Source organism: Physcomitrium patens, chromosome 16 (genome assembly GCF_059467195.1).
Source record: "Physcomitrium patens ecotype Gransden chromosome 16, ASM5946719v1, whole genome shotgun sequence".
NCBI classification, from domain to species: Eukaryota; Viridiplantae; Streptophyta; class Bryopsida; order Funariales; family Funariaceae; genus Physcomitrium; species Physcomitrium patens.
Window position 1 is genome coordinate 3,029,192 of NC_143425.1, and position 10,694 is coordinate 3,039,885.

The following is a 10,694-nucleotide window of genomic DNA, read 5'->3' on the forward strand; positions in this document are numbered from 1 at the left end:
GATTGTCACAACCTTCAAGATGACAAAATTGAGATGAAGATTCTCAAGAATGACATGTCCTTCCTATAATAGATGGCAAGATACAACATGTTTGATATTACAACTTTGGAAAAGACTCTCGAAGTTTAGTGATTTTATTAAAGATAAGAACAACTCTTGACAATATTCCAAATGTTTTATTTGAAGGAAGTTATGAAGGCCTCAACAATGACCAAATAACAAGGTGGTCTTCTTGACTTGGTATGAGATACTATAGATGGTTAAGAGGACATATCAACCATCTTCAAAAAGAGCAAAGATCAGAGTATGTAGCAAATACAATTCGTTGCATCTTGGACTTCCTCAACATATGAAGACTGCTCCTCATGGAACTTGTCTCTGCAAGGGAGGGTAATGTCACGGACATATACATTTACTTCAATAGTTATTTATATGATTAAGTAGAAATAAATAAATATAAAAAAATTTCATAAAGTCTTCTAGAAAAACTTCCTAGAAGCTTGATAGATGTAATTTTGACTTTAGATGTGTTTGTAGGTTAGAAACTTGGCCAAAAAGCTAACCATGTATTGGTAGCTTGTAGAGCAAGTTATCTCCGTGTAGTAGCTTGTGGAACATGCCAACTATATGGCGCATACATAAATAACTTGCCTTATAAGATAAGACATATGGCTAACAAAGTCAACACATGTTGAAGGTTCTATAGGACATCGCCACGTAGTTCTTAGTTAGATAGTATATATAGAAGCAAGTGTGAAGCCTTCTTCACTCTTGTCAACGCCTTTCTAGACTTAGTCTCTTTTTAAGACTTTCTAGTCTTTTTATTTTTAGTAATAGTCATTCTAGTTAATATTACATCACCTTTTGAGTGACTTTTTAGTTCTCTTCAATGATAGAAGAGTATTGAGGATTCTCTTTCTTCGAGATTCATGTCCTTGATATTAAGCCATTACATGCAAAAATTGATTATTTTAAAGATGTCAAGAATAAAGACTTGGTTGGAGAAGAATAAGCAAAATAATGATGGTAGCTCCCAAGTTTTCAAAAACTTATTCATCCAGGCCAAAATCAATGCAAATTGATATGATATACTTTAAATTCCTCAAAGAATAGAAAAAGATTTCATAACAACAATAAGTCTTATGCTTATATTATGAAAAAGCTAAACACACTACTCAATATTGTCTAAAAAAATAACACAACCACAAAATGAGAAGCGTAGTTGCCAAAGAAGATAATATGTTCAAAAACAAGTTTTTTTAGCTGCAATAGGGACTGTGCGATTGAAATCTTACCTAATTCTTAGTAAATATCTTATTCTTTCTTCAAAACTTTCACCTTATTTTATAATAGAAGTTTATTTAGGACCAAAAAATCACAAAGTCTTAGCTTTGTTAGATTCAGAAGTCCTAGCTTGTTATGTAGACAAAGATTTTGTAAAAAATAAGAAATATTGTTAATAAAAAAAACTTAAGATGTATATATAGAAATTATAGATGGTCATTTGTTATCTTCTAGAGATGTTATATATGAAACTATTCCTTTAGATGTAGTAATTAAAGATCATAATAATATAATAATATTTAATATAATTAGATTTCTATCTAATCTAGTTATTTTAAGATTATCTTAATTTAAAAAGTATAATCTTCAAATAAATTGGATTTTTCATAATCTTAATTTTTTTGATAGTGTAATCCAAAATTCCATTTGATTAATAAAAATACATAAATTTGGTACAACCAAACCCTTATTAGTAGGTACAAGAGCTTTCATACATGCTGAAATCTTTAGCCTATCCCATAACAAGTTGGCTGCACTGAAGAAATGTATTTATGAGAACTTGGCTAAGAATTTTATATGCCATTCAAAATCTCCAATCAGAGCTCCTATCTTATTTGTGAAGAAAAAAGATGGATCTTTGCAGATATATGTGGACTATGAAGGATTCAACAAGATCTTTATTAAGAATATGTATACTCTATCTTTGATTTTAAGACTTCTTAATCAAGTCAATCAAGGAAAGATTTATACAAAAATATATCTATAAAGAATATATAATTTGATATGAATTAAAAAAAGAAAGAAATAAAAAACTATATTTTGAACTGGGTATGGATATTTTGAATATAATGTCATGACTTTTGGACTCACAAATGTACCAACTATTTTTCAACATCTAATGAATGATGTCTTTTGTGAGGTTTTTGATGATTTTGTTATCAATTATTTGGACGATATCTTTTTATACTCTAAGAACACAGAAGAGCATGAAATTTATGTTTGTTGTGTGTTACAAAAACTTAGAGATATAGGATTATATGCCAAATTAGAAAAGTGTTTATTCCATACTACTCAAGTTGACTTTCTAGGTTACATCATTTCCAACAAAGGATTTATGATAGATACGAAGAAGATCCAGATCATCATGGATTGGAAGATTCTAAGAACATTAAGACATGTGCAATACTTTTTGAGCTTTGCCAATTACTATTAGATCTTTATTAAGAATTTTTCTTAAGTTGCAGCTCTCCTTATATATTTGACTTATAAAGACAAACTTTAGTGGAATAAAGAAGCCAAAGCATCATTAAATGCTTTAAAAAAAGGATTTACTTTTTACCAATTTTATATTGTATTGATTTATAGAAGTGGATAATAATGAAGAGTTCAAGGTGGAAGAAGTCTTAGATTCAAGGCAGTACCAAAATAGGTTGAAATAGCTTGTTCATTAGCACAAATATGATATCTATGAATATACATGAGAGCAAGCAAAAAATCTTGCAAATACAACAAAGAAAGTTGAGGCTTTTTATTGATGATATCCATCAAAACCAAGATGAAGAATAAAAAATCTTTGCTATAAAAAAAAATAAGATCCAAGGAAGATAATATTTAATTTTCTATCCTTCTTTATAGCTTCTATATATTTGTGATGCTAAAGAGATAGAAAACCAACAATTAGTAGATTCAACTCAAGAACTTTTACTTGCTGACTTTTTAAATAAGACATTGTGATTGTTAGAAGCTTTAAGACAATGTAATCAAGATGAAGATCGTCAAAAATGACACGTCTTTCTTTGAATAGATGGTAAGATACAACGTGTTTAGTATTACAAGTTTAGAAGAGACTCTCAATGTTTTATAGGTATTGTTTTGATTTTACATGTGTTTGTACTTAATTAGTAGGTTAGAAACTTCATCAACAAGTTAATCACATGTTAGTAGCTTGAGGAACAAGCTAACTTTGTGGCGCACACATTGAAAACTTGTCTTGCAAATTAAGATATGTGTCTTGCAAAGTCAACATGTTTTGGAGATCCTATAGGATATTGCTACATAGCTCCTAGTTAAGAGTATATGGAGGCAAAAGTGAAGCCTTCTTCACTCTTGTTAATGCTTTTCTAGTCTTTAGTCTTGTTTCAAGACTTTTTAGTCTTCTTATTTTTAGCAATAGCCATTCTAGCTCAATATTATATCATCTTTGAGTGACTTTTTAGTTGTTTTTAATGACACAAGAGTGTATTGAGGATTTCTTTCTTCAAGATTCATGTCCTTGATATTGTGTCACCTTCAATATTCTTAATTTAAAGTTGAATTGGAATTATTTTTAAATTTATTCTTAATCAATTCAATTTTATCTTTATTTATGGTTTATTTGTTGCCATTTTCAAATTTAGAATTGCTTTTTATGGTTTGAAGAACTTCAAACTCTTCATCAACCTTTCTTCATATAGTAGATTGTTTTATTGTTATCATTATAATCTTTTTTTGTAATTTCAGCAATTCTTTTTTAGATTGAAACATTCATCTATTCTTATAGTTTTTTAGGGATCAAATATTTCTAATGCTTTGATACCAAAGAATATGAAGTAGCATTTGAAGCTTTGAAGGCAATTACATGTATTAATATGATTAATATTACACAATATATTGTGTGTATAAGAGTGACACCAATAGTCACAACTCTTGGTGTAAAGTTAATACTTAATAGGTAGTATTCTATACAAGAGACTAGTATACTATACAAAATAAATCTCCAAATAATATTCTCCTAACTAAAGTGAATATGTATGTATGTATGTATGTATGTATGTCTGTCTGTAAATAAATAAATAAATAAATATATTCAACATTTCCCTCCCCATTCTGCAGGCAAGCCACGTCAGACGACAGATGAGCAAGATGGGCGTGAGGCTCCCTCCCGTACAATCCACCCACTCTGTGACCCAGGTCCTCGAAGCTTCGCACAATCAACACGGAGATAGATCGTCGCAGGAGAGGCGTAGCAGCGGTTCCGATTCGCGGTACCGATTCGCGAGGGGGCAATCAAGGTCGCAGCAGCAACCTGAATTTTTCTGGCACGATCACTCGCTCACTTGACCCACCTATCATTCAGTCATTCATTCATTATGAAAAGGAAGGATGGTGCCAATGTTTTCCTGGTGTGATGGATTTCTCGATGAGCGTGTCCGCAACTGCACACCCTCCGATGCGAAGAATATATATAAATATATGTTTTTGTTTTCTTCCTTAGCCTTGAACTCGACCACAGTCCCATGCTTTTGTCACTGTGTACCAGGCTTTGTGAATCCTGGTCCGTTGGTTTCTCCCCTTTTGCGGAGGAGGAGCGTGGTGATCGAGAATTACGGGGTAGTTTCTCGTTGTCTGTCGGCAGAGCGCTCTCGTCGCTAATCTACAATCTCTCGTTACAAGCTCAATCCCACACCTGCGCTGATGCAGTGTGGGTGAAGATCCTTAAAACGACATTGATCACTTGTCCGACCTTTCATGAGTTAACTTGTCCAAAATCGAGCACTCGTTTTTCGTTTTGATGGTTTTTACTTCATGGATTTTGAGGAGTTGGAAGTGATACTCTCTAGCCGGAGTTCGAGGTTTAGAGTGCGGCTTCCTGGCAGATGGGATCGTCGGAGTTGAAGTGTTGGGGGCAGTCCAGTGCTCCTGGAGCGTTCCATTCTTTGGCTCGCGGATCAGTGGTGACGATGATTGAATTCCTCCGCCCTGGGTATTTCACCGCCCGTTTTTTTTATTATTAACTTCTTTGTTTATTTCTGTTCTCCTTCAGCCAGACGAGATATTTAAGCGTCGTTGCGGTTGCCTTGCTCAACTGCTTGTGTCGAGATCGCTAGTGGGCGTTTTTGTTTAGCGCACAGGATGTCTAGAACCTCATTGCACTCTCTCCGAACGAGCAGCTGCATGCTGTTGCGTTTCAATTGTTGCAGAGAGCTTCTTCTTGTGTATGTAAAGCGACTTCTAGGGTTTCATCAACAAATAACTCTGAGATTTCATGGATCGTGGAGAGTAGCTGCTCCTGGCTTTGAAGATGGGGCGTGTAATCCTCGTGTAAGTTCAGTGAAAGTTGCCTCTGATGGCGTAGTGAGGATCCTCTTTCCTGTTGTGGATGAGAGGCATCTGGGAGGGTACCCTTCAAATTCTGGCAGCTTCTCAGAGAATCATTTTGATTTTTGAAAGTTTTCTCAGACGTTTTGTTTCACTGGGTTTATGTTGGATGATTACTACAGGATGAACTAGATTCGGGACCTGGTTAGGAATTCTACACTCCTATGAAGGGGTTTGTTCTTAAAGGGTTTTGTGGTGCTAGAAGAGATTTTGATTTAAAAAGATTTCCTCCAGAGCCGTCTCAGTATTTACATTGGCTTCAGATCACGATCGCATCAGTTTTATACTCGTGGTACCTTGAGGTGGTCTTACAGTGCAGTGAGCCGTTGGTAGTTTTCGGGGAGGTTCTTTTTATCTCCGCTGCCGTTGGATGCAACTTTCTTGTTTTAGCGTCTGGTTTTGCTTGACGAAAGTCTGTTGAGTTGACCTCTGCACCGAACATGTTTGATCTCTTTCTTGCGTTTGGTTGTAACCCTCTCATTGTTCGAAGTGTACTGTTTACTGTTTCAGTGCGCTAGGGTGATTCCATCGGCAAGGTGTCAAAATTCCAGGTGTTGGAAGATACAGAATGTGCTGGTTCTACATTGATAAATCAGGTTGTCATCAATTCGTAGAATGGCACATGAACGGAATGGATACCCACAGGTTCCTTATAGAGAGACGTATGGCCCCACAGGATGGCCTGCGTGGGGACCTGAGCGAGGAGCGTATGATTCCTCAAGAAACCGTACATGGGGAGATGGCCAAGAGCATAGCAGCTCGAAGATGGGTTGGTTGGATCCTAGCTCAAGAAATAGCCCTAGAGATGCATATGCTACGACGAGTAACCGCACACAGGGAGATGACCGAGGGTATGGCTACCCGAAGTTTGGTTCGATGGATTATACCCCAAGAAAGGACCCTAAAGATGCGCATGATACCACAAATAATCGTACATGGGGAGATGATCTAGGGTATGGCTTCTCGAATTTGGGTTCGATGGTTTATAACCCAGGAAATGACCCCAGAGATGCTCGTGTAGGCTTACGCGATGAAGAAAGATCACCACATCAACCGGTGGGACTCCTAAGTTGGTTCCCGAACTTTGTGTTGAATTTTGTAGGTCTCGGCGGGCATTCAAACACAGCCACAAGAGACAGTCCTTCTGCTGGCGGCACTGGTCCGGAATTTTCCAGACCTTCGCCACATGACAAAGAACCTGAATTTAGGCACTCCACTAGTCATTCGTCTTATGCTCCATCCATGGACCCTCAAAGTCGAAATACTGCCGACGGTGCTAATGGTTACCATCACGGAAACGTCGGTAGTCACGTTCGGAAATTCGGTGATGACATCAGTTACAAACCTGCTGTGCATGAGGCTAGGGTCAACGAGACGGAGGTTATAAGACTTAGAAAAGAGATCGAAATTTTGAAAAATCGGGTTAAGCTTCGGGAGAACGACTTTTCCAAGGTCTTGAAAGATCGCGAGCATTTCAAATTAGAACTTGAGTTTCAAATAATAAAGATGAAAAAGGAGGCGGAAGATGCTTCACAGCTTCGACAGAACCTGTTGGACAATACCGTTGTTTTGGCAAAAAAAGATGCAGCTCTAGAAATGAAAGATGCTGAGTGCAGGAAGCTGAAAAATGATGTGGAACAGCTTAAACGTGAATGTCTTGAATCGAAAAGTCTATTAGTAGTGTTTAGACGTGAGAACCAGGAGTTCAAGAGTACTTCGCAAAAGCTTATAGATGAGAACCATGTATTGAAGAGTTCTTTGCAGAAGCTTAAAGATGAGTACCAGGAATTGAAAAGTTCTTTGCAGAAGCTTAAAGATGAGAACCAGGAATTGAAAAGTTCTTTGCAAGAGCGTAGCGGGGAGAACCGGGACTTGACAAGTACTTTGCAAGAGCTCAGCCGGGAGAACCAAGAATTGAAGAGTAATATAGCCATGCAGGAGGAGACAAGAGCAAGAGAAGCAGACTCTGGAGGCCAGGTCGACACGAAGCTCTCGCATGTTGAATTGAGAACAACAATTGATAAATTGGAGGCCAACAGAAAACAGTTGACTAACCAGGTAGAAGCATCTTCAAAGCGCATAGAAGAGCTCAAACACCAAATGTCAACTCTACAATTGAAATTGCGAACCAACGACATGGAGATGCAAAATCTCCGAAGTCGATTGCGTGTTGAGCTCGAACATTTGGAGCATAGACAGTTGTTAATTCAGAAATTAGAGCAAGATTTAAAGCAGAGAAATGCTCAATTTGAGATATTAGAGCAGGAAGCGCAAGATCTTCGTCACATAAACAAATCTCTTACAACTGCGATGGCCGCAAATGCAACAGCAATAAGTAGCTATGGCGACCAGGAGGAGCGAGAGTTTGAAGCGGAATACTTTAGTTTGAAAGCACAAGTGGATTCGAGTGAATCGGAGGCAAAGGATTCGACGTCAGAATTGATGCGAGAAATAGATGACCTAAAAAACCAAATACAACTATTGAAGAGGGATTCAGGAAGCGTGGAGTTTCTACCACCACCTAAGGAGTACCACGGAGGAGATTCATTTCTGGAAACACAGGCCACTCCCTATCTTCTCGATAAGGCTGTCCAACGCGTGCACGAAGTAGCCGGAAACTTCGCAAGGCTTCTGACGAAGGCGATGGATCAGGGCAAGATAGATGGCATGGCAGTGGCTCGCAACGACTTTGTTCGCTCCCAATCGATTGGTAAGGCAGCTCCCTTGAAGTACGTTTTGGAGGCGATCACTTGCAAGTTATTGTTCCAAGGCTTCGAGAATGAATGCTTTGAGTTGCAAGATAGCACACCAGGATTTCTGGACATGGAGGAACAGAGGATGGAAAATTTCCGTCAGTACAAACATTTGTGCTCCATGGACTATGCGGAGAAACATGTGCTTATGGGAGACAACCTTTTCACCAAATTTTGTAGGCTGAAGCTGGCTAACCTGAGTGCGGCCATTCCCGAGGTCGAAAGCATGGTTAACGAAATTATGTTCCGTGCCTTTGAGCAGTCTACCTCTGAAGATGGCTCCACCTCTCAGGTCGCTGACACACTCGGAACAACGTTTGTTAAGCTTGCGATGAGTGTGTGGAAAGTCCACAAACTTGCTTTTTCGTTTAATCCCGTAGTTCGGATTTTTCGTGTTCCACAATCCGAACAATTTGTTGAGAGGTTCATGGAGTCGGTTATTTTCCAGGAGTCCGAGTCCGATGATGACGGTGATCAGTCGAGTGATTATATAGCAAGCGTAGATTTCATGGTAGTCCCAGGCTTCTTAATTAACAAGGTAATAGTCCGTAGCAGAGTTTTTCTCGTTTCAATGCCCGTGTCGAACGGGTTACGGTTCCCGAGCCCAAGTTGATGGATGTTTAAACTCTTTTCAGTCTACAGACGTTCGCACTTCACCACACTTACGCTGCAATGTTAGCCACGGAAATCCCTCCCTGGACTTGTATGTGATACTTCGACAAATTTCTCATCGTGTAGCCTGTTCACAGGGTAGCCACCGACGCCTATATCTGTGTTTTCGATACATCTGCTGCAAATTTGTAACGCATGCAGCAGCAATGCCTCATGAATTTTCCATGGATCTCAACGCGCGAGATTGTGATCGAATGGTACCAATTAAGCTTCTCTAACCTCGCAGAATCTTGGGGAGCAAATGGAACCATTCTAAACCCTGAGCGTTGCCGGCCATTCCACTCATTCTGTCGAGCAGTATGAGGGGCTTTTAATCCTCGCAGAAAGCTGAAGAGGAGCTCTACTTCGATGCTGACAATATTACTGTGGAGGTGAATTCCCAGCCTCATTTCTCTTGTGTAGAACCGGCAAGGATTTTCTACCATTGCATCATTGCTTTAAAAACTATGTCAGGTAGTGAAGATTGAAAAGGTATACACCAAATTGGACGTTTCTAGCCGTTTTGAAAGCCTCCACTTACAGCGCTGTCTAATGTTACTTTGTCATTTGCTAATACTAACAAACAGGGCATGTTTTGATACGAAAGAAGCCGTAGGCTTATTGGTAGTGAAGCTTCGGTGAACATCGGTGATGTGCTTATACTATTTCAACGAGTTGGTCGGAGATGAGTATACTTTCAGCGCAACCACATAGTGGCTGCCACTTTTAACAGCAGATTATTCATCTCCGTTCAGTTTACCATATTTTTATCAGTCGGTAATTGAGGGACTTAAAAGGCTTAGATATCAAGCACCTCATGTTCATTTGATGCAGTTGCAGTTGTTTCCCTTCTGCTAAGGTGTGATTCTGCATTGAATTTGTATTTCTACCAGCTTGGTTGCAGCTTCGTTATTCCTTTTTGTAGCACTAACAGACCGATTTCTTTCTCGACAGTGTATTCTCTTCGGTTCTATTCGAAGCGCCTTCAGGGGAGGCCTCGAAGTCGGTAATCAGAGGGTTTCAACGCCGCTTTGCACTACGTCTCTGCAATGACATCTACGGATATCGCCAACGGGACGAACCAGGCGATAAAGCTGCAAGTAGGCAGTGGTTGCCGTGTCTCGGATATGGCTACGGTCGAGGCAGGCAAGAAGATCAACATCAGAGCCGATTGTAACGCGACGTACTGCGAGTACACCCTGAGGGTTGTCGATAACGATGGACCGCCGAATGTGGTACTCAACTCTGACGATCTCTGCGACTACAAGAGCATCACCATCAAGGAAGAAGCCGGCAATCTCAAGCTGCATAAAGTGCCGAGGGAGCTGGTCAGCACCAGTTCTTCGATCGATATCTCTATTGGACCCGCAAAGAAGAACAGACGGTTCACTTGGTGGTTTACTAAGTAGTACCTGTGCATGTTCAAGCACCAGCTCTACCGCTCTATTGAGATTACTCCTCCACCACCCATTGTGTTCATTAATTATGGACTCTACTTCGACGCCTCCATCGAAACATTTTTTAACATGTTTAGACCATTGCTACGCAAGAGAAAGTGCAGTTGCCTTGCTCCTTTGCTGACGGCCCACTGGTTTGTTATATCCACACACAAGTATTTCCGTGCGATTTGCAAATAAAGAGCTGGTTTGAGTCTCAATAAGTCACAATATTCACACTTCAGAGCGAGACTCGGCCCTTTTTCCGGCTTCGCTGAGAGGGAGGGCTAAGGCCCGACGAAGCCTACGTAAAAAATCATAGATTTTTTGGAGCCTAAGCTATGCTTTGCGGTCCAGTTACGGTAATGTCATGAAAAAACCAGACAGTTTGTTGTTAATCCCTCCTGTAGCTTCTTTGGATTTCACACTAGTT

General features: G+C 39.3%; 1 protein-coding gene across 8 annotated transcripts; it reads left to right on the forward strand.

The window, feature by feature from the left end:
• Nucleotides 1-4,575: 4,575 nt before the first annotated feature.
• LOC112293437 (uncharacterized) lies at nt 4,576-10,485 on the forward strand. 8 transcript variants are annotated; one of them, XR_016506918.1, is made up of 5 exons: nt 4,736-5,026; nt 5,932-8,131; nt 9,073-9,217; nt 9,413-9,602; nt 9,780-10,485. XR_016506918.1 is itself a non-coding variant. In XM_024542823.3 (3 exons), exons 2-3 carry the CDS (start codon nt 6,037-6,039, stop codon nt 9,147-9,149), a joined length of 2,172 nt encoding a protein of 723 aa, XP_024398591.1. In that variant the 5' UTR covers nt 4,736-5,026; nt 5,932-6,036; the 3' UTR covers nt 9,150-10,485. The 8 variants fall into 8 exon arrangements, 3 of the variants coding, with proteins under 3 accessions (XP_024398591.1, XP_024398589.1, XP_090112849.1); XR_016506917.1 differs by lacking the exon at nt 9,413-9,602 and having other exon boundaries at nt 4,576-5,026; nt 5,932-8,924; XR_016506921.1 differs by lacking the exon at nt 9,413-9,602 and having other exon boundaries at nt 8,355-9,217.
• Nucleotides 10,486-10,694: the final 209 nt, after the last annotated feature.

Coding starts and splice junctions, on each gene's coding strand:
- LOC112293437 (XM_024542821.3), top strand. CDS start 6,037: ATGGCACATGAACGGAATGGATACCCACAGGTTCCTTATAGAGAGACG.